Source organism: Littorina saxatilis, linkage group LG4 (assembly GCF_037325665.1).
Source record: "Littorina saxatilis isolate snail1 linkage group LG4, US_GU_Lsax_2.0, whole genome shotgun sequence".
Taxonomy (NCBI): Eukaryota; Metazoa; Mollusca; class Gastropoda; order Littorinimorpha; family Littorinidae; genus Littorina; species Littorina saxatilis.
In genome coordinates this window covers 15,027,798-15,049,761 of record NC_090248.1, presented here as the reverse complement: position 1 = coordinate 15,049,761, position 21,964 = coordinate 15,027,798, and the positions used below count along the sequence as shown (strand labels likewise).

Sequence of the window (21,964 nt, the reverse complement as noted above, 5' to 3'; positions counted from 1 at the left end):
TATCATTTTACATCGCATTCTAAGAAAGAGCAGAATTCTCACTATGCGCGCGGTACATTTCTAGAATCGCGTAGCGCAAAGTTGGAATTCCTACAATGGCGGCCATTGTTGGAATTCCAACAAAGCGCAGGTCATTTCCGGAAAAGCGCCGATGACGAGATGGGTCGCAACAATGGTAAAACAGAGTTAATTTTCCTTGATTTCAACCGTTTGTGGTTTCGTTTCCCAGGAGAGTTCCAAAATGGCAGACGACGACGTGTGGCAACTTATCAACCATGACGGTATTTTTCTTACTCTTATGCATGCACAGCAAAGACAATTGTACAAGCTCTATGTTTGAAATATAGAATTTCACTTCGCACTACCTTTGGGGCTGGATCAAACGAAAAAAATCCATGCATTCGTTTGTTAAACAAATGATGTCTCTAAGTTTTAACTAGTATCACTACTTACTTTTAGCAAGAACTATTACTATACGACAGTGATCAGTATCATTCTGAGTCAAATGAGACTGCTGCCAATGTTGAAATGTGTTGAAAAAAGGGCGATCAGATATTATTAGCTTTCTTGCACATTAACAGTAATTGAGAGATGAATATAAATTTATGGGAGATGATGAAAAGTATGATTGGACATCCCCATGTTCATGAGGAAAAGGACAGGTGGCGTACTGCAGAAAATTACCTCTGGGTATAACAGTCTGCTGACTTGCAGGATAGGATGCAACAGATATTTTTGATCAGACCTGTAACTGCTTATACAAAATTATATGTCTACTGTAGAAATGTATGAAACTTGCTCTCCACCCAGTTCCATAATCATGTTGGGCGAATCATACATGTGTATATGAATGAACTGGTTGTTGGTGCTTTGCATTTAACTTTCTCCTGTATTCAGGTGACACATGTATGATTTTCTGATTTCAGACGTTTTCAATAAGTTTCTCAGTGATGACTTTGATGTCAAGGACCATGCGAACAAGGTCATCCAGGGCATGGCCATCTCACAGCAGCTGGGAAAACTAGCTGAAGGCATATCTCTGCTTGATAAGGAGATACACACTCAGGTAGGCCTATACTATAGCATAACATTTCACTGTTCTGTTCTTTTCTGGTTAGGGTGTGGGTCTCACTGTCTGCCTCTGTGCGTGTGTCCGTGAATGTGTGCGTGTGTGTGTGCATGTCTGCCCACTTTTTAATTGTTTCAAAACAAGTGCACGTGAGAGTTTCAGCCCACGGAGGAAGAAGAAGAATGGTGTGTGTGTGTGACAGTATACATGTACGCGTTTGTTATTCTATGTTTCCAAATGCTTAGTCAATGTTTATTGGTGCCTGATACTGGTGAGAGTGTATTATGAAAATAACATCAGGGAACCTAATTGTTTTTAGGGTTTTTTCAAATGCAAGTACGAACATTAAGAATATTATTTTTGTTGTTAATGCTGGCTCACTTTCCTTTTTGTTTTTATTCCACAGATAGTTGATCATCATGAAGATCTTCTGTCTCAAGCAACAAGTGTTGAAACACTGGAAGGTACCATCATATTTTTGCACATTTTTAATTTAAAAATGGTACCGTACTTTTCGGACTATACGGCGCAACTTTTTTTTACAATTGACCCCTGCGGCTTATTTAACGGAAGCGCCTTATGTGTGGCTGAAATAGAAATCCAGGTGAGTACCAGTCAAACAACTTGTGATAATGCATGCTTCTGCTCTACTACCCTGGCCAAGTTTTCTCTCAGACATCAAAGAGACCGCGTGAGTACCAGTCAAACAACTTGTGATAATGCATGCTTCTGCTCTACTACCCTGGCCAAGTTTTCTCTCAGACATCAAAGAGACCGCGTGAGTACCAGTCAAACAACTCGTGATAATGCATGCTTCTGCTCTACTACCCTGGCCAAGTTTCCTCTCAGACATCAAAGAGACCGCGTGAGTACCAGTCAAACAACTTGTGATAATGCATTTGCATGTTTCTGCTACTATACTACCCTGGCCAAGTTTACTCTCAGACATCAAAGGGACCGCGTGAGTACCAGTCAAACAACTCGTGATAATGCATGCTTCTGCTCTACTACCCTGGCCAAGTTTCCTCTCAGACATCAAAGAGACCGCGTGAGTACCAGTCAAACAACTTGTGATAATGCAATTGCATGTTTCTGCTACTATACTACCCTGGCCAAGTTTACTCTCAGACATCAAAGAGACTGCCCCATAGGTTAAACTCCATAGGTTAAACTCGGTCACTGACCCTGGGTAAGAAGGTCAGTGTCTGTAAACTGGTGCAGGCAGTGCTTCCTCTCAGACATGAAAGAAGACCACAGTCTCATAGAGTAGGTCTCATAGATAATACTCGGTCATTGACCCCAGGGAAGAAGGTCAGTGTCTGTAAACTGGGGCAGGCAGTGCTTCCTCTCAGACATGAAAGAAGACCACAGTCTCATAGAGTAGGTCTCATAGATAATACTCGGTCATTGACCCCAGGGAAGAAGGTCAGTGTCTGTAAACTGGGGCAGGCAGCTATCACAATGGACCTGCCTTTGATCTCCAGAGCAAAAATATTTCCACTCTGTATTCTTCCTTTGATGTGCGGTTATAGACCGGAAGCGCCTAATGTGATGTTTTTTCTCAATTTTACCTCATATATAACAAAGCGCCTTATAGTCCTGAAAATACGGGTAAATAAAGGCCTGATGGCAAGAACCGGAAAATGTTGTTCTTCTGTTGGTTTGTCTGTGCATGTGCATACCTGTCTCTCCATTTGTTTGTATGATTTATTGAAGCTGGTTTTACCCACAAAATATATTCATGTTTGTTTGTCATAATTTATGTTTTCCAAGGCAACTAGTATGCTGTTACATATAGATAGAAATATATATCTTGTACATGTGTATTTGCAGGTGTGCTTCAGATGATGCAAACTAGAACACAGTCTCTTCTGTCAGCTATGGACAGGTAAAAAAACTGAATGCATGAAGTAGGGATCGAATGAAACAGAAATGGCAAACTTTTGTGAAAACAGTGGCTATTTAAGGTTTGGGGTGATGACATGTGAGTAGGTGGGCAGGGGGGAGGGGGGGGGGTAGATATAAAGAAATAAGGTATTACATTAAGCACAGGCTGAAGTAGTTATGGCTCTGATTGTGAGTTTTGTCCGCCCTTTCAGAATCCGAGCCAAGGTGTCTGAACCCTACACCAAAATCCTGGCCAGGACAACACAACTTCGACACCTGCATGTAAGTCTTTTTGTTTTCTGTTCACTTTGTTTAAGAACTTTTTTTTTAAATGTTATACCTACCTACAGTTTGGAAAATAGAATTTACGAGCAATGGGGAAAAGTAGATCTATGCTAATTTGCTAGTTTGGTTCATAAGCCTGCTCTTGACTTCTGGTCCACAGAAAGAGAATGAGAAGCCCAATGTTGCTACATTTCAGGAGACCTGTGACTTGCTTCGTCGGATCATCCGTATCATGTACCTGACAAAGCGACTGCGCACACAGCTGCAGGGGGGAGCCAGAGAGATCACCAAGGCTGCACAGAGTCTCAATGAACTGGGTGAGCTATGGATTCAATGTCCTCTACATGTTCACTTTTATTAGAACCAAAATGAAAAGCAGTGTTTATCATGCTCACAAAATGTGGTTCAGTTCTGGTGGTCTTTGCACAACCTTTGCTCTGTTCTGATGGAGGGAATGTAAAGCTTGAGAAAGAAAAACGCAACAAGAAAATTAATGATGCGTGTTTGGCAGGCTGCACCTATGGTTAGTTTGGCCTGGAGCTTAACCATGGGAGCATGTAGCTATGTTCGAAACTGAAATTCAAGCCATTGAATAAACAGTTGCCAGAGGAAAATGAGTGTGTAAGCCAAAGAATAGTAACACTCATCACATGTTTCATTTTCATCACATTATTATCCCATTATTGGGAAATTAGGGTCACAGTGAATAGCTAGCAGCAACAAGAGTCACGCTTCCAGCTGTGTGCGTGTTTAACTTTAAGTGTAATCAGCCACCTGCACTTCTGGCAGAATGATCGAGGTCTGTTACATGTCACAGTGGTGACCTGATGGTTGGACATGGATACCGTCTCTGAGTCTGCACATCAAGTTGACCCGTGTCTGTCCTAGTCTGGATTTGAACGCGATCTCAACCCAAGGATGTTAAGTCCAGCGCTCTATTAACTGAGCTACCAGGCCCCCATGTTATTGATTGCTCTGAAAAACGTCCAGGCAGATTTTTCATGCACTGCACCCATGTGTCAGGAGTGTGAGTGGTTGTCTGTGTGTTGCAGACTACGTGTGTGAGGGAGTGGACCTGTCAGGTGTGGAGGTGATTGAGTCGGACCGTCGCTTCATCAAGCAAGCCCACAAAGACGTGGAGACCCAGGCACAGAAAATGCTGGAACAGGGCATGGAAACACAGGTATTTGTCAGCTTGTGTGAATTTAACTCCTAAAATGAAAAAGCAGCATCAGAAGATTGCATGTGCATGGCAAGGGATATAACTCTGGAGGTTTCTGTTTTTGTCTAAACCTTCTTCTTTTTAACCTGAGCAGTTAGCCCTTTTGAAAGTATTCAATTGAAACAAACTCAGTGACTTGAAACTTGTTTATCATTTGGTTGAAGCTATGGTTCAACAATTATTTGAGAATTTACCTCCTGCAATGATAAATTCATAAGCTTCAAGTAAAGAAGTTGTAATACAAGGGAGGTGACTGTAATTTCCTGTGTTTGTGAAAACTTTTTGTTAGCATGGTAATTTTCCTTTAATTCAGTAAACATTTCTAAATCAAAGACAAAACTAGGTGATAAAATTAATCACCTTCAAGTTTACAAGATTTTTAATTTAGGCATCTCCAATTTTAAGTTTGTTAGCAAGGAGAGGCTTCTAAAACCCTTCTTCAAATGTGTTGACCTTGTTTTTTGTAGACCCTCAAGCAAGAGTGATGCAACCAAACACCTTCAAGTATAGAGGTTTTTCATATTGTGCATCCTCCCCCCCTTGTTGTTGCTGTTTTCAGTTTTAAAACCAGGAGAGGCTCAAATAGCCCATCTTAAAATGCTAAAATTCATTTTCGGCTGGGTGGTTACAAATACCTTCAGGTTTACAAGATTGTTCATATTATGCATATCCGCAAAGCCTGTTTGTTCTGAAATAGATTTAGAGTCAAAAGAGGCCATTCAAATCCTCCCTGAAATGCAAAAATTCGTTTTTGGGTGGAAGGCGCTGGACCCCCCAGCAAGGGCGCTGCCCCTGCACCCCGCCGGGGCCTTGACGGCCCCTGTCCCTGGACCACGACCTTTTCAGTTTTTTCATTTTCCAGCAGTTGCACCCATGTTTTAATCTCCCTCCTTTTAAGACCTCATTTCTTAGACTGTCTGTTCATCCCCCATGTAGTTTACCCCCATTTTAGTCTTCCTCCTTTCAAGACCTCATTTCTTAGACTGTCTGTTCATCCCCCATGTAGTTTACCCCCATTTTAATCTTCCTCCTTTCAAGACCTCATTTCTTAGACTGTCTGTTCATCCCCCATGTAGTTTACCCCCATTTTAATCTTCCTCCTTTCAAGACCTCATTTCTTAGACTGTCTGTTCATCCCCCATGTAGTTTACCCCCATTTTAATCTTCCTCCTTTTAAGACCTCATTTCTTAGACTGTCTGTTCATCCACCATGTAGTTTACCCCCATTTTAATCTTCCTCCTTTTCAGACCTCATTTCTTAGACTGTCTGTTCATCCCCCATGTAGTTTACCCCCATTTTAATCTTCCTCCTTTTAAGACCTCATTTCTTGGACTGTCTGTTCATCCCCCATGTAGTTTACCCCCATTTTAATCTTCCTCCTTTTAAGACCTCATTTCTTAGACTGTCTGTTCATCCCCCATGTAGTTTACCCCCATTTTAATCTTCCTCCTTTCAAGACCTCATTTCTTAGACTGTCTGTTCATCCCCCATGTAGTTTACCCCCATTTTAATCTTCCTCCTTTCAAGACCTCATTTCTTAGACTGTCTGTTCATCCCCCATGTAGTTTACCCCCATTTTAATCTTCCTCCTTTCAAGACCTCATTTCTTAGACTGTCTGTTCATCCCCCATGTAGTTTACCCCCATTTTAGTCTTCCTCCTTTTAAGACCTCATTTCTTAGACTGTCTGTTCATCCCCCATGTAGTTTACCCCCATTTTAATCTTCCTCCTTTTAAGACCTCATTTTCTCAGATTTGTTGAGAACTTAAAAGGGGGGAGGGGGGTTCCACTGTAATCTTTTTCTATTTGTGACCCAGAACCAGACTCAGGTGGCCACCTCCCTGCAGGTGTTTCACAACCTTGGTGTCCTGGCCACAGTGGTGGAGCGGGTGGTCAACAGTTGCTATGAAACTCTGCACCGCAGTGTGCGCTCCTGTCTGGACGTCACCGCTCTCGCTCAGCAACAGTCTATGGGCTCCGGCAGGGGTAAGTGCATGTGTGTAGAAGTACATCAAATGCATTGAACGAAAAATCAGTCACTTGGTCATGTCAAACTAACTTGTAAGGACAAAGCAATAGCTGTTTTTTTGTCATACCTGAAACTTGTCAAATAATAAAATGGAATGGAAAGTCTAGCAATTTCTTTTCTGGTATTTTTACATAAAACTGCCAAAATACCGTAGCGCCAACACTGCATAAAAGACATTGCATTTTTTGTGTGCATGCCCAAGCCATACATATATGACTCCATCCGTGTTTCAACAGAAGATCACATACGATGTTCTTTGTGGGAAAAAGATGACTGGGGTGTTCTTTATGGAAAAAGGACGATATTCATGTTGTATTTTGTCTACCCTGTAGCAGGCGGGCCAGGCCGGGCGGCCATGCCGATGCCGGGCAACACAGCGGCCATGAGAGCCAGCCTGTGGACCAACATGGAGAAACTGATGGACAGCATCTACTCTGCATGTGCACAGGTACAAACACATTTCTTGCTGATCAAGGGGTTTTGTAATGTACTAGGTCAATCAGTGTTTTGCTTTGAAAAGGGATGCATACACTGTTTGCAGTTAGCAATGGGGGAAAAAGCAAGTGAGCGTTGAATAGGATGTGTGTCTGTTATAAACTAGAATCAGTGGCTCACTGGTTGTCATCAAGCCCACAAAAAAAGGCTCATGCGTTTTGAAGCATAGCTTGTTAATCAGTATCAGGAAGAGTCCACTTTAATAGGGTTTATAGGGTCAGATGTAACTACATGTATGTGATGGTTTGCTGACGCTGCATCTCCATGTTTTCTTGTCAGGTACAACACCTTCAGAAAGTACTGGCCAAGAAACGGGATCCTGTCACGCACGTCTGCTTCATTGATGAGTTGGCAAAGGTGATGTTCTCTCCTTCTTATGACATTTACATTGTACTTTCTATCTATGCGACACCAGGGTTGAGGTGTGTGTGTGTTGGGGGGGGGTGGTAGGGGGGTGAGACATCAGAGGCTGAAACAAAAGATTTGTGCGAACAATAGTCTCCTGTCCACCCAGCCGACCTTCCCCTTGACCCTGCTTGTGACCTTGATGTTTGATGCCCCCGCAAGGGACACGGTACTCTCTAAGCACCCAAAACCTCAAAGAGAGATAACTGGCGGAAACCTTCCTATTGTAGTCTCCTGTCCGCCCAGCCGACCTTCCCCTTGACCCTGCTTGTTATCTCGCTGTTTGATGCCCCCGCAAGGGGCACGGTACTCTGTAAGCACCCAAAACCTCAAAGAGATAACTGGCGGAAACCTTCCTATTTCCCATGTCATTTTTCTGATTTGATAATCATGGAGTATTGAACAGCACATTTTGGTCAGACATTTTTATTTCATTTTTCTTTCAGCATCGTCATGGCAACATGAACATCATCCAAGAATTTTGGGAGAATGTCACTAGAATGCTGACCAGAGAGTTTCATGAGGCGTCAGAATGTGAGTTCTTTTATTTTGTCATATTAACTCTTACCAGTTCGCTCCCCCCCCCCCCCCCCTGTAGTTTTCCACTGACCAATTAACTAATTATCGAAAAAAATTGGTTATTTTACATTGGATGGGTCGGACAGTGGATAAACTCATGTTAGACACACTTTATGACAGAAACAAGCTGGGTTTTTGTTATAAGTTAGTTATAGGAATGCATTATTAGGCACAACAACAACAAAAGTCTGTTAACGGTAACATAGGCCAAAAGAATAGGGTCGGTAGGTCGGCACCTTTTTTTTTTCATTTTTTTTTCAAAAAAACATATTTTTAAGTTATTTTGCAAAAAAAAAAGACATTTTTTTTTTTTTTTCCCCCTCCCCAAAAAACATATTTTTAAGTTATTTTGGCAAAAAACAAAGCCTTTTTTTTTTTTTGTTTTTTCCCCAAATGCCAAAAAAAAAGTCTAGGGTCGCGTGAAAAAATAGGGTCGGTCGGGATACCGTAAACAGACTATTTTTTTTGTTGGCCTTAGGCATGCGTATGTCATGAAACGTCCAACTTTGAAATTTGGGTGGGGGTATTCAGGTGACAATAACTTTTTTGTTTATCAGCAAAACTCAATAAAACCTTGCGATGTTATGTAAAATGAATGCCAAAACAGACTAGTTAGCAGCATATCTAAAATAAACTGAACACACAAAAAAATTCTTCTTTGTGTTTGTCATGTGTTCCAAAAAATGGGCGTGCAAATTTCAACAAAAATCATGTTGTCACCCCCATAACCTTTTTTACTTTTAAAGATAGCACAATTATCTTTGCAAATATGAAAAGCGTATTCATTTTCCTTTCATTTGATATATAACTTTCTATATTTCATTTAGAATATGACCCCAGATAGCCACTCGGCAAGTAGGCACCAACAGCACTGTAAAATATGCCCTAAAACCCCCGAACTGGTAAGAGTTAATCCTAGATTGTTGTTCTCGTGGGGTGGGTTTGAAGGGGGAGATGGTTGACATTTTCTTTGTTAGTAGAAATCATCTTACTTAGCTTTTATAATGACTTGCTCTATATCTTTTCGTCATATATATTGTTAAAAAACAAAGGATTACTGTACTCACCGATACAAAGACGACACAAGACGATAATGAATTTTCGCTTCTGGAAGCTTCATCAGGAAAAACAAGAACACAAAAGACAACAAAAAGCAGACGCAACACGGAACGAACAAGGTTTGAAAGAAAATGGAGGGGAAACACGCAAAACGGGGAAGGAATTCTAGGAACGGAAATGAATGAAAGGGGAGAGAAGTGGTTGGATGATGTCATGGGCACAGACATACAGATTAAAAGTAATACACATTCATAAAGAGGGGGGAGGGAGGGAGAAAGGGGAAAAAAAGGGGGGGAAACACATGCACGCACACAAAACCAAACACATGAACACACACAGAAACAAAACACACACACACAAATACAAATACACACACACACGTACCGTAAATCCACATTATGTTTGGGGGAATACACGTACATCACATTTTCGCATTCAAACCGTCAGGTGTGGATGTGCCCAGGGATAAAATGAAATTGGACTCTACTTGTTTCCTGTCTGTGGAGGTGCTGTACATTTGTGTTTATGTGTTTGGTTTTGTGTGTGTGTGTGCGTGTGTTCCCCCCCCCCCCCTTTTTTATTTTTTTTTCTCTTTCTCCCCCCCTTTATGAATGTGTATTACTTTTAGTCTGTATGCCTGTGCCCTTGACATCATCCAACCACTTCTCTCCCCTTTCATTCATTTCCGTTCCTAGAGTTCCTTCCCCTTTTTGCGTGTTTCCCCTCCATTTTCTTTCAAACCTTGTTCGTTCCGTGTTGCGTCTGCTTTTTGTTGTCTTTTGTGTTCTTGTTTTTCCTGATGAAGCTTCCAGAAGCGAAAATTCGTTATCGTCTTTGTATCGGTGAGTACAGTAATCCTTTGTTTTTTAACTTTGTTCATCTTACCACAGTCACTTCGTTGTTTAGATATATATTGTTGTTGGTTTTTGCTAATAGCCAGGTTTTCTGCAATGAAAAGTTACCTCCTTGTTTTTCTCTCTTAGAAAATTAAATTGGATATAGTCATAACTTTTCTGTATGTATTCATACATCTAAAAGCTTTATCAGTTCACTTTGACAGTGCCTCCATCAATGTAAAAAGCACGCAATTGCAATCAAAATAAGCATTTAACTTATCTTATCTGTTCAATGTGATGTTTTCAGCCTCTTCATTCCTGAAGCAGACGTTTGAGGGAGAGTACCCCAAACTGCTGAGACTGTACAGTGACCTGTGGCGCCGCCTACAACAGTTCTCGCTGACCATGACCGTCACCCCCAGCGCTGGTGCTGCAGAACTAGTGCCTGCACAAGGGGCCGAGAAGGAAGATGACATCTTTGTTCCCGCTGACAAGGCCAGCATTGCTTATGAGTGAGTAGTTCAAACTTTGCTACCGTGTTGCTTGGTTGTTGTGTTTAGTGTAAAGTGTGTGAGAAGATTTAAATGTGTTTTGCTTGCTTTGTGAAATAGAGGGAAGGTGTAAAAATAATAGCACTTCCTTATTTTGTTTTTGGTCTGAACTTACTAGAGTACAGCACAATAGTAGTTATATACAATAAGTAATGCATGGTTTCTGTTCTCATGAAAGCTTAACTGCTTTTTCTGAATGAAAACTTAAAATCTCATATCCCTTGTTTCAGTTCAGAGAAGGCACTCCGAGACACGCTTGCTGATTTTGAAACTGCCTACCTGTCGCGGTCGCTGTCACGTCTGTTTGACCCCATCAACCTGGTGTTCACCTCCAACAACTGTGATCCCCCCATCTCTGAGGAGGTGGAGAACATTGTCAAGACCATCAGCAGGTCTGTTCACCCTGCAGCTGCCTCTTACACACCAGTCACATAGTATTTCGTAACTTTCATATCTGTAACACCCCCCCTTGGCAAAATACTATTTGCATTGAAATTGGAACATTTAAGCTTTTCTTGTGACTTATATTAATTAGTGTACACTACTGACAAAAGGTTATGGACTTTGTTGCTTTACCTTGAAATGAATGGCCATTACTGATTGGAAATGATTTATTTTGGGATGTGATGTTTGTAACGTTCGCTATGAGATCAACTGGCAAGTTAATCTTCAGTACTTAAATCTGCTATTGGCGTTCTGTTTTCAGTGAGCTGAATGTATCCAGTGTGGACACCAAGCTAAGCATCACCATTGCCAAGAACGTGTCCAAAACCATCCAGCTCTTCTGTGTAAAGAGCGAACAGTTGGTAAGTCTCAGTGTCGTGGATAAAATTAGTTTTCTGAATTTACTTTTTGCGAATTTTGTGAAAAAGGGAAATAAAGGTCTGGGGCAGTGTAAGGCTTGCAGTTACATGTACTTGTGATTTGCAGGGCGTTTATTTTTGATTTTGATTGCACAAACTTCCATAGATGTGCAAAGTTATAGGGAGAACACGAGTAAAATATTCTTTGAGTTTGAAGATAAAAGCAAGACAAGGGATTAAGTGGAAGGATAGACACATGAGACTTGCAGTGTACAGTGAAACACCCTTTTAAAATACTTTGATGTAAGACTCCCTCCCTTCTAAGTCACTGTTATTTCAGACTTTTCTCTTCATAACCTCTGTAAATGTACGCCCATTTTAAGACTCCCTCCTTTTTGAGACTTTCCCAGATCTTTTGTAGGTCTTAAAAGGGGATTCCAGTGTATTTACACCAAGTTGTGTTTTCAGCTGTGCACTGACGGTGAGGCCAGCCAGGTGATAGGACCGCCCTCACCTGGTCAGAACCGCAACTCTGCCACTGTCAACACTCTCTTCCACTTTCATCAGGCAGTCACCAAGGTAAGCATAGTAATGCAGACTGACGTGAACAAACATGAATTCGCCAATGCACACACATGCACATACATTTGCAGACACCTAGTTAAAAAAATGTATGCACACACTCACTCTTACTCACTCTTACTCACTCACTATAACTATTATAATGGTTTTAGGAGTATTCAAGATTTGCTTTTGCGTTTTCTGTGATACTGAACAATATTATGTCCATGCTGGAAGACAGTTTCATTAGAACTTTTCTTCGACTGTCTCTGATTCAATTTGAAGCATAGTTACCTCCATTTGACTTGGGGTTTGACCTGCTGAAAGTCGGTAAGACTTGTGTAATGGTGACGGTGGTTATTTTATGAGGCGAAAGTGAATACTGAGCATGCTGACAATCAGTGTGTGTGTGTATGTTTCAGGTGCTGGCTGGACTGAACAGTTTTCCTGACGAGGCAGGGACCAGCGTGAATGCTTCACTGGAGGTACAGGGTACATGTGATTTACCACAGATACACATTATATGCAGCCACAGTGGAACCCTTTTAAGACCTTGCTTGTTTCAGATTTTCTGTTCATAACCTGTGTAAATGTACCCCCATGTTAAGAGTGGACCCTCCATTTCAAGACCTTCATTTCTCAGGCTTTTTTCAGGTCTTACATTAAGGGGCGTTCCACTTTGTATCCATAGCTTCATTGAGAGTAAACTTGCTGGAATCTTTTGGAAGTTAATGGTTCACCCAATGAACATTTTTTTTGAAGATGAAAACTGAATTCCATGTGAATGTTGATGTAATACATTGTTTGTCACTTGTGGTTGCAGAAAGTGGTTCAACTGATGGGTGCAGCCATAACACCGCTGTTGTCATCGCTGACTGATGCACTTGAGGCCATTATTCTTACTATGCATCAGGAGGACTTCTCTGGGTAAGCAGATTTGTTTTTACAATGGAATCCCTCCCTACCAATGTTAAAGTTAACCGACTTAGTTAAAAAGAGGAGTTATTGTATAGATTACTTAAAGAGTGATGATACAAGACAGTCATAGTACTTCAACCTTTTGCTCTTTCAAGTCCACAAACAAACAAGTAATGATGAGATTGGGAAAAGGAAGACATAGCTAAGGAGTTGCTTGCCGAGTCTCAAAATAAGTTAGCAATAACTGATGTAACGAAGCCAAAAGCATGTTAATAGAGGGAGTTCCAATTGTGTGCAGACCAGCGCCTACAGGCAACCAGGCAGATGCTCCATGCTCTCTGTTCATGAAGGAACTTCAGGGCTTTGTGTCTCGCTGCCAGAGTGACTACCTCTCACAGTTCCACTGCAGAGACTTCGTCATGGACAAGTGAGTCTTTCTCTGTCTTCGCTTCAATCAGACACAACTGGTGGTGTAGATCAAGCTCATGCTCATCGTATCTGTGCTGTTTGTGAGTGCTGGGTAAGGCTGTTGTCACAAATTGCTGTATTCATTCTGCATCTCATATAACAGGGCCTATAGAGTTCTCAAACTTGATCTCTACAAGACTTGCAAGGGCATGATCTGCGAGGGCAGGTATTCCATATTTCATTAAATGTTAAAAAACATATTGAGACTCTTTGAATGTAAAGGGAGATGTTGCTTAGCTTGTATTGTACATGTACTTCTCTTTTTTCGTTGTTGGCTAACTTTGTTTTAAAGGCACAGTCAGCTTCCCGTTAACCATCACAGACGCTGTCAGGCTTTTACACACAGTACAAACACCCTTTTGTTTAAACACTCACCGCTTGAGAACATCCTAGGTGTCCAACGTAAAGAGCAAGCAATTTTCAAAGAATTTATTTTTGCGTGGCCAGACAAATTGTCTGTACAGACAATCGGACGCCTCGTTTTGGCGCTAGACCTAACTTTTAAAATCTCAATAATAAATTGACAGCTTGTTACACAAACATTCTTAAATCATAAAAGAATTCTTTTTTCATCAAGACAAGATCAGTACAATTCGAAGTTTGAAAAAAGAAAAGCTTGGAAGCGTGTCATGTAAAACGTGTTTCGCGTAGCAGACGAATGTTCTACATAGCGCCAGTTTCTTTGAAGAAAGTTTGAAAAAGAAAAGCCCGGAAGCGTGTCGCTCAAAACGTGTTTCGCATATCAGACGAATGTTCTGCATAGCGCCAGTTTCTTTGAACGGTCAACCGCTCAGTTCGTGTGATTCGCAGCCGTTTGTTGCGTTTTAGATTCAGAGGTACACAATAACGTGCTATTGCAGATAAGCTTACGGCGAGTCGCATTGAAATCACAAACTGACGACTAAATTGTGAAAAAAAGGAAAGTGGATCACACAGGTTCACGATGGCTCGGGGGTAAGATAAACCACGCAAAAATAAATTCTTTGAAAATTGCTCGCTCTTTACGGAGGGCACCTAAGATGTTCTCAAGCGGTGAGTGTTTAAATGAAAGGGTGTTTGTACTGTGTGTAAAAGCCTGACAGTGTCTGTGATGGCTTACAGGAAGCTGACTGTGCCGTTAAGTGTTACGTGGATAGTTAAGTTTACAAGTGTAAGAAATGTTAAGCCCTTTAAGTACGTTGTAAATATGCCAGCAGTTACTTTATAATTGTTTTAAATCAGGCTCTTTCAGTCAAGTAAGTACTTCTTGAACAATGTAGTACGATTCAAAAATGTAGTTAATTTTTCATGCTATGATATAATCCTATTCCTAACAGCATACACCATCAAAGGAGACTCCTGCACTTTGAAAGATTAAAATGTATTTCTTTTACTGAAAGGTTTCAGTGTGTACATGTTACGCGCCGTTCTCAAGAAGTGCTTCTGTCAACAGCTTATTGCCAGTAGCTCGTCGCAGTGTGGAGCTGTTTGTCCGTCATGCCAGTTTGATTCGGCCGCTGGGGGAGGGTGGCAAGTTGAGATTGGCTGCCGACTTTGCTCAGATGGAGATGGCCATCTCTCCCTTCTGTCGTCGTGTGGCTGACTTGGGGCGGGACTATCGGATCCTGCGTGCTTTCAGGTAGGCTGATCGCCCGCATCTGTTTGTTAGTTATGTTGTCAGTTTTCAGTAATACCATGTTGACTGTGGTACACGCAGTGAGGCGCTAGTTACAGTGGAGTCCGGGTACAACGAATCTCAAGGGAGATACATTTTAGTTCGTTATATCAGTAATTCGCTGTAGAGTTTTCAACCCTAAATGGCCTCAAGACAAGTTTTCCCACTCACCTTCAAATGATCGTCCAATCATCGATCTTTCCTTGGAGAGTACAATCTCTGCATGTTTTCAACAGCTTCATAATATAATCCATAGAGAGGCATAGTTCAAATGTTCACTTTACTGTAATTTTAGAAGTAAAATTTAAAAAGTCGTGTAAAAGCATGTACCGTATTTTCCGGGTCATAAGGCGCGACTTTTTTCCTCCTCGAGTGTATCAAAATATGAAAAAAATCAAAGAGACCGCCTGAGTACCAGTCAAACAACTTGTGATAATGCATGTTTCAGCTACTAGGTACTACCCTGGCCATGTTTCCTCTCAAGACATCAAAGAGACCGCCCCATAGGTTAAACTCGGTCACTGACCCCGGTGCAGTAAATGTTTCCTCTCTCAGATATGACAGGGGAACCACCTCTCATAGCTAAAACTGGGTCATTGACCCCTGGGAAGAAGGTCAGTGTCAAGGCATCACAATGGACCTGCCTTTGATCTCACCGCACACACAGAGCACACATATTTCCACTCTGTATTCTTCCTTTGATGTGCGGCTTATTTTCATTCTTCGACCGTTTGTTACCGGTATACTTTTACTTGTGTTAGTGTATTTTTGTCTTTGGAGAGAATTATTGACATCAGTTCGTTGTAGCCTTGTGACTTTTAGAGACAAAACGGCTCTGGGGCGATGAAAACGTGTTTGTTATAAGAGGGGTTCGTTATGCAAATGAGTTCAAAAGGTTCGTTGTAGCCGGAAAGTAACAAGTAAGAAATAGAAGGCTGTCTGCCGGGAAATCAATGGCAGTTCGTTAAAAGCGGGATTTCGTTATACCCAGGTTCGTTACAGCTGGACTCCACTGTACATTGTGTGGCTGCCTGAAGTAAAACTTGAACCAACAACTGTTCAAATTGGAAACCATGAAATGTGCATACAGAGACTGTCACAGACAAGAGAGTGTGAGAAGAGTATCATTCAGAGACAGACTGACAGATTGCCCAAAGATTTGTACACTGCGCAAAAATTTTTTAGGATATTATTCAGGGGTAGAGCCCAAATGGCAAACGCCAATGTGTCAGTCAAAAACAGATGTGCATGTGGAGATCTGCTTTTCTGGAAAATGGGTTCATATCATTTGAGCAATATTTGACCTTGACCACACCTACTCTAAAAAATCCTACTTTATTTTTGTTTCCACAGGCCGCTGTTGTTCCAAACAGTAGAACATGTATCACAAAGTCCTGCACTAGGGGAGATCATTCCATACAGCTGTGTCCTGCACTTCCTCTTCGCCAGGGCTCCGTCAGAACTCAGGTCACCTCACCAGGTACTTGAAATTGTGGATTTGTTTGGTTTGGTGTTGTTGGTTTGGTGTTTTTTTGTGGGTTTTTTTTTTTTTTTGGGGGGGGGGGGTCATAATTTGACTTTTGTTGATTTGCATAGATTCCATCAACCCTCTGATAGCGTGTGCTATCAGATTTGTAGATTCTTCCAGAAAAAAGTCAGTGATAAGTTGTCAAATTTTTTAAAGCAATTATACTTTTTATCAGTTGGAAACAAATTAGGTGTTGAAAAACAGCTTTGACTAAGACCTTGCCTATCTGGAAAAGACATTAACAACCGTTCTGTATTTGTAAACGGTAAGCTGTATTGATATTTTTGCTGACATTTGTTAATTCTTATGTGAAAACTGTGCAGGTTTCAGATTGGTCAGTGAGTCGTTACTCTCAGTGGCTGGATGATCATCCCTCTGAAAGTGATCGCCTCAAGTTCATCAAGTAAGTAATTCCATCTGCATGTCCAAAAGTCTGTCATTGCTGTGCACTAGTTTTCCATTTTGTTTATCTGCTTGCCTTTCTCTGCTTGTCTGTGCTACAATAGGAGGTATTAAATTACATTCTTATCCCAACTCACATCAAGCAATTTACTCCAGTTTAGTGCTAGGACGCTGAATAGCATCGCCTTGGTAACAAGGGGAGGTCACCCTAAAAAAGAGCTACCTTGACCCCTTATCATGACAAAGTCACGCGTGACTTCCTGACCTTGCCGCCATCTTTGAATCATTCACTCTCCAGCGATCTGTGTCTACAGACGTGTTTTGATTTTGCTCCGGCTTTCAGCCGGTTTGTCTGACTTCTGCCTTTGTCAGACCCTGCCTTGGTACTTGCACACGGTCCCTCTGCTCCTACTGTGTGTTTGGGTGAGCTTTTTTGTCGTTTGTTATCGTTTTGTGACTTAGGTTTGGTCGAATACTTAGCTTTGTTTACATTTTTTCCGTTCGCCATGTCGGATAAGGAAAGAATAAAAATGCTAAGTTGGTGGCCGAGCCTTCTCCCACAAAGAAGCCTTCTCGTAAGTCGTAGAGTTCGGCATGTTAAGCTTTGATTAAAGTCACAGATCCTTGACTAAATCCTCGTTTGATGTGCGATAGACTTACCTAATTCTCCGGCTATGCCTATTTTGCCTTCAGCTGCTTCACCGGTCTTGTCCGGTTCAGGCCCTGTTAGCGAGAAGCAGGATGTTTATGCTATTTTGCACTCCTTGAGTGCTTAGATATCCTCTCTTTCAGCCGAGTTTTCGTCTACCAAGGCTGAGATGTGTCTTTGCCTTCCGGTGTGGGAGGTGTGCGTTCCCTTGCCAGGGTGTGTGTTCCGCCTTCCTCCACTTTTACGTCCGCCGACGTTCACGCCTCGTTTGAGGGCAGCCGTGGTGTTTCCCTGCTGCGTTCCCAGGCCTCTTGGACTGACGACGATCAAGGTATTTATACTTCGCCAGTAACCGGGTTCTCCGGCCAAAACGAAGTGCGTGTTTGGAGAGAGTAGCCACACCGGTTCGTGTGCGCGAAAGCTTAGGCCCTAGGTCTACGTCGTTCCGATTGAGTGAACGTCTAGATCGAGGGAAAAGCCCAGACACGCGTTCGGTCTCTGACCGAACAGGGGAAGTGCGTCCTCCTACACTCCCTAGAGGAACAGTGGGTGCGGCAGCACAGCTTTCATAGCTTTCCCCGCTTCCGCCTTTCAGGCAGGAAGCAGTCCCTAGGGACGTACCGCTTGGGTATAAAATCCCTCGTGGGCGTCTCTTCCGGGCGACACTTCGTCGGACTATGGTAGTCACGGCGGAAGTGTCTTGCCTGACTTCACGGAAGTGAGGGACTACGAGTCGGATTTTGGCACTTCCGTCCAGGGTGACGAAGATGTCAACTTCCGCATACCGACTAAGCTTCCGCAAGCTCTGGCTTTAGCGGAGGAAGTGGCTTCACGGTATTTTGAGGAGGGGGTGACATTCCCCGCTTCCGCCCTCTGGGCAGGAAAGCAGTCCCTAGGGACACACTGCTTGGGTATCGCATCCCTCGTGTGTCGTCTCTTCTGGGTGACGCTTCGCCTGACTATTGTAGTCAGGGCGGAAGTTCGTTGCCTTGTTGCACGGATGTGCGGGATTATGAGTCGGATTTTGGTGCTTCTGTTCAGGTTGACAAAGATGCCAACTTCCGTGTACTGGTTGAACTTCCGCTAGCACTGGCTTTGGCGGCGGAAGTTACTTCAAGGTAGTTCGAGGAGGGTGCGGCAACACTTGTAGGCTTGTTGCCCAACCTCCTTCCGCTTTGGGGGATTCCCGTTCTGCGAAGGACGGAAACAGCAGTTCAGTTTTCGGAAATTCCCGTTTTCGGAAATTCCCGTTGGTAGCGTTTGAGCTGTCTATGCTACTGACTACTGGGCAGTACGGCGGTGCGTTTCACGCTGTACCGTGGTTAACAGCACAAGGTCTGGTTCCTGATTCAGCGCAGCCTTACCGTGCTTCTACGAATACGAATACGAATACGAATACTTTATTATCTCATACAGAGAAATTTCAGTGTGGTGCACATTAAAAGACAAAACAAATAATAAGACAACAGATAAAAATACCATACGAAGCATACTACACTCGCGCACGCATATGTACACTAACAGGAATAGTAACATGATTCCAAATAGGTTAAAAGTTTAACGCTAAAAACTATCATTATCACAGGACTAGATATGTCATTGAACAATATTTATCACAGGACTAGTCATTCGAGGGTTATCACACTCATTCATCACAGAAATCAGTGCATATGTTCACCGGCACACATACTAGTTTTAATTAACTTAGGTATTTAAAAAGCCAATTGACTTTGGAATAAAACTGTTCTTAGTTCTGAGCGTGCGGAATCTGGGAGTGCGGAGGCGACGTCCTGAGGGCAGGACCTCAAAGTGGTGAGCGAGCACATGACTACTATCCTGGATGATACAACGGGCCTTTCGCACCACACGTCGTTCATACAGCACAGTCAATCCTTCCTGTCTCACCCCCACAATCTTACCACATGTGTTCACCACCCGCCCAAGCACATTCTTACTCTTCACACACAGACCTCCATACCAGCAGATGAAAGAGAAAGTGAGAATGGATTCAATGAATGAAGTATAGAATGTTTGGAGGATGCGGCTGTTGATGTTCAGACTTCTGAGCTTTTGTAAGCAGTAGATTCTTGACTGACACTTCTTGTGGATAGCTTTAGTGTTTGAGGAGAAATTTAGTTTGTTGTCAATGACTGTTCCGAGATATTTGTATTCAGTCACTCGCTCAACTTTCACACCATCTATGTACAAATCTGAAACTTTGTTTTTAGCCTCAGCTTTGCCTGCTGGTTTGGCTAAGAGGTTTACACTGCTGCATAATTCAGTCAATTTGATTGGCTCGTTTGCCTTGCCTCGTTCCACTTTTCCGGAACTTGCAGTCCTTAGGCAAGATGATACAGCAGAGACAGAGTAGTCCCGTTTTCGGAGAATTCTCTTTTGTCTTTGGAGTAACTGGCTTACGCTTGCTTGAGTTATCGTCTCTCTCTGAGACTTTGCAGAGATCTCTGTCGAGATTGATCGCGTCGTCATTAGACCAATTCAGGTTTCGTGACGATGCGGTAGAGAAAGTTGTCACTATTCTGGTAGGGAAGACGGCTACAGTAGAACAGTATGTTATACTGAGTCCTCTTTCTTGTCTCTGGGGGAATAAGCACATGATCTTTTCAAGTTATCCTCTGTTTAGGAAACTTTGCAAGATTTTTTTATAGAGCTCTATCTTCTCTGCTCTTGTTAACTTCGAGTTTCGTCGTGACGCACGGGAGAAGGATGTCATGTCGCTTCTAGCTGCTTTGGCTAAAGTCTTTTGAACAGCGGAGCCTCCCAGCGCTTTTCTTGGCACATTGCTTGGCTCAGGTTGCAAACAAGAGGCGGATCTACTCCGCTCTTTGCTTTTTGTGGTTCATCTTCTGGGAGAAGCTGTGATCTGCGTCGGCTGGCCACATTTGGCCTTTATTTAGGCAAGATACGGAGCTAAGCAAACACACATTGGGTTAAACCCTCTGCCTTAGGCAGCTTCGCGGTATGTACGCCCATCTTTGGTGCGGCATACCTCTTATTTTTCACCTTCTAGGGTGAAGTTGCTAAGGCCTCAATTTTTGTTTTTTGCCTCTGTGGTGAAAAACAAGGCAAGCTGTTAAAACTTTCTCGGCTTTTACGGCTTACGGAATTGCGCTTTCTCATCAGGGTCATAAGCTTTGGCTTCTGACAAGTCGCCAGAACATGTCCAAATTATGGGCTCACATTCTGACTAAATTTTTAGGCTCACTGAGCCATTGCTCGTAACCTCTCAGTCGGAACTTTTCCGGCTAAGCCTACCTCTTGAGGCAGTGGCTTCTGTCAGCGACTTTCGCTGCGCAGCACAAAGGACTCGCAGGAATTCCTTAGTTTCAGCTTTTCTTTCTAAGAGGTTACGGAAAGAACTAAACACCATCATGTGGCTAAGCCTAGGTTTGGCACAGACGTTTTTAGCATTGGGGTTGTTTTTCTTCCACACGCAAAGACATACACCGTCGATTGGCGGGTACGCCCTTCACAGAGAAGGGTGGACAGGTTGCAAAGTCTGTTTCGTACTCTGTCCTTGATAGAGAGAGCGGCTGTACGTGTTCCGACCTCTCTTCTTGGCCAAATGGAATCGATGGCCACTCTTGTGCCCTTAGGCAGAGTCCACAAGCGGCCATTTCAGGCTGCCCTGAGTTCGCTGTGGAAGCCTTCTCTTCAGGGCTGGGAGACAGTAGTCTCTCTTGAAAGCTGGCTTCGGCACACAACGAGGCGGTGGCTGCTCCCTGGGATTTCACAGGGAGTGCCAATCTCGTTTGCCCCCCCCCGGACGAGTTTCTGTTCACAGACGCGTCTATGGAGGGCTGGGGTGCCCATCTTTCTGTTCACACTGCGTCAGGTCTGTGGAACGAGACGCAGAGTGGGGGGCACATTAATGCCCTAGAGTTAGAGGCTGTTTTCCTGGGACTCCAATCGTTTCTGTCTATGGTCAGGAACGAATAAATTGGGGTTCGCACAGACAACACGACCATGGCGGCCTATTTCAACAAACAGGGAGGCACTTTGTCTCTCGCTCTTTCTGTCAGGTCAGGTCAGATTCTTGCCTGGGGCAGCCAGCACCTTATTCTGTTGTCAGCGAAGTACGTCCCAGGCATACTCAACGTTCTTGCGGACTACTTTAGTCGCCCGTAGTGTACGATGCACACGGAGTAGACTCTGACTCATCAGGTCCTACAACGTCTGGGTGGCATTTCAGCAAGCCTACAGTCGATCTGTTTGTGACAAGATTCTCCTGCAGGCTTCAGGTCTTTATCTCCCCTTTTCCAGACCCAGAGGGGAGGGAAACAGACGCCCTCGAAGTAAACTGGTCGCGTCTGAGCCTATGCTTTCCTCCCGTTTCATCTCTGGGGAAAGGTTCTCAGGAAGGCGGAGCGGGGACAGCCTTGCTTGGTGTTGGTGGCCCCTTGGTGGCCCAGCCAACATTGGTTCCCCGTCCTCCTTCGCCTCGCAGACGGCCCTCCATTCTTTCTAGGTCGCTGCGCCGTTCTGGCTCCTCAGACGCTACTTTAGGCTTTGTCCAAAAGGCCCACAGGGAATCGACCAGCACTG

At 43.2% G+C, this 21,964-nt stretch overlaps 1 protein-coding gene across 3 annotated transcripts in view; it reads left to right on the top strand.

Moving 5' to 3' along the window:
* The first annotated feature begins 226 nt into the window (after positions 1-226).
* LOC138964062 (conserved oligomeric Golgi complex subunit 5-like) overlaps positions 227-21,964 on the top strand; it is a 27,384-nt gene continuing 5,646 nt past the window's right edge. For 2 of the 3 annotated variants that reach the window (XR_011454997.1, XM_070335950.1), the window contains exons 1-21: positions 227-281; positions 927-1,066; positions 1,476-1,533; positions 2,903-2,957; positions 3,169-3,238; positions 3,438-3,558; positions 4,294-4,424; positions 6,282-6,450; positions 6,826-6,941; positions 7,268-7,345; positions 7,840-7,927; positions 10,175-10,379; positions 10,649-10,810; positions 11,125-11,224; positions 11,690-11,800; positions 12,205-12,267; positions 12,606-12,709; positions 12,999-13,127; positions 14,601-14,786; positions 16,176-16,302; positions 16,674-16,753. Coding sequence is in view for 2 of the 3 variants with exons in the window: in XM_070335950.1 (XP_070192051.1) it covers positions 242-281; positions 927-1,066; positions 1,476-1,533; positions 2,903-2,957; positions 3,169-3,238; positions 3,438-3,558; positions 4,294-4,424; positions 6,282-6,450; positions 6,826-6,941; positions 7,268-7,345; positions 7,840-7,927; positions 10,175-10,379; positions 10,649-10,810; positions 11,125-11,224; positions 11,690-11,800; positions 12,205-12,267; positions 12,606-12,709; positions 12,999-13,127; positions 14,601-14,786; positions 16,176-16,302; positions 16,674-16,753 (2,333 nt within the window). In the remaining variant the exon portion in view is untranslated. The remainder of the gene's footprint in view (positions 282-926; positions 1,067-1,475; positions 1,534-2,902; positions 2,958-3,168; positions 3,239-3,437; positions 3,559-4,293; positions 4,425-6,281; positions 6,451-6,825; positions 6,942-7,267; positions 7,346-7,839; positions 7,928-10,174; positions 10,380-10,648; positions 10,811-11,124; positions 11,225-11,689; positions 11,801-12,204; positions 12,268-12,605; positions 12,710-12,998; positions 13,128-14,600; positions 14,787-16,175; positions 16,303-16,673; positions 16,754-21,964) is intronic. The other variant, XM_070335951.1, reaches the window with a different exon arrangement.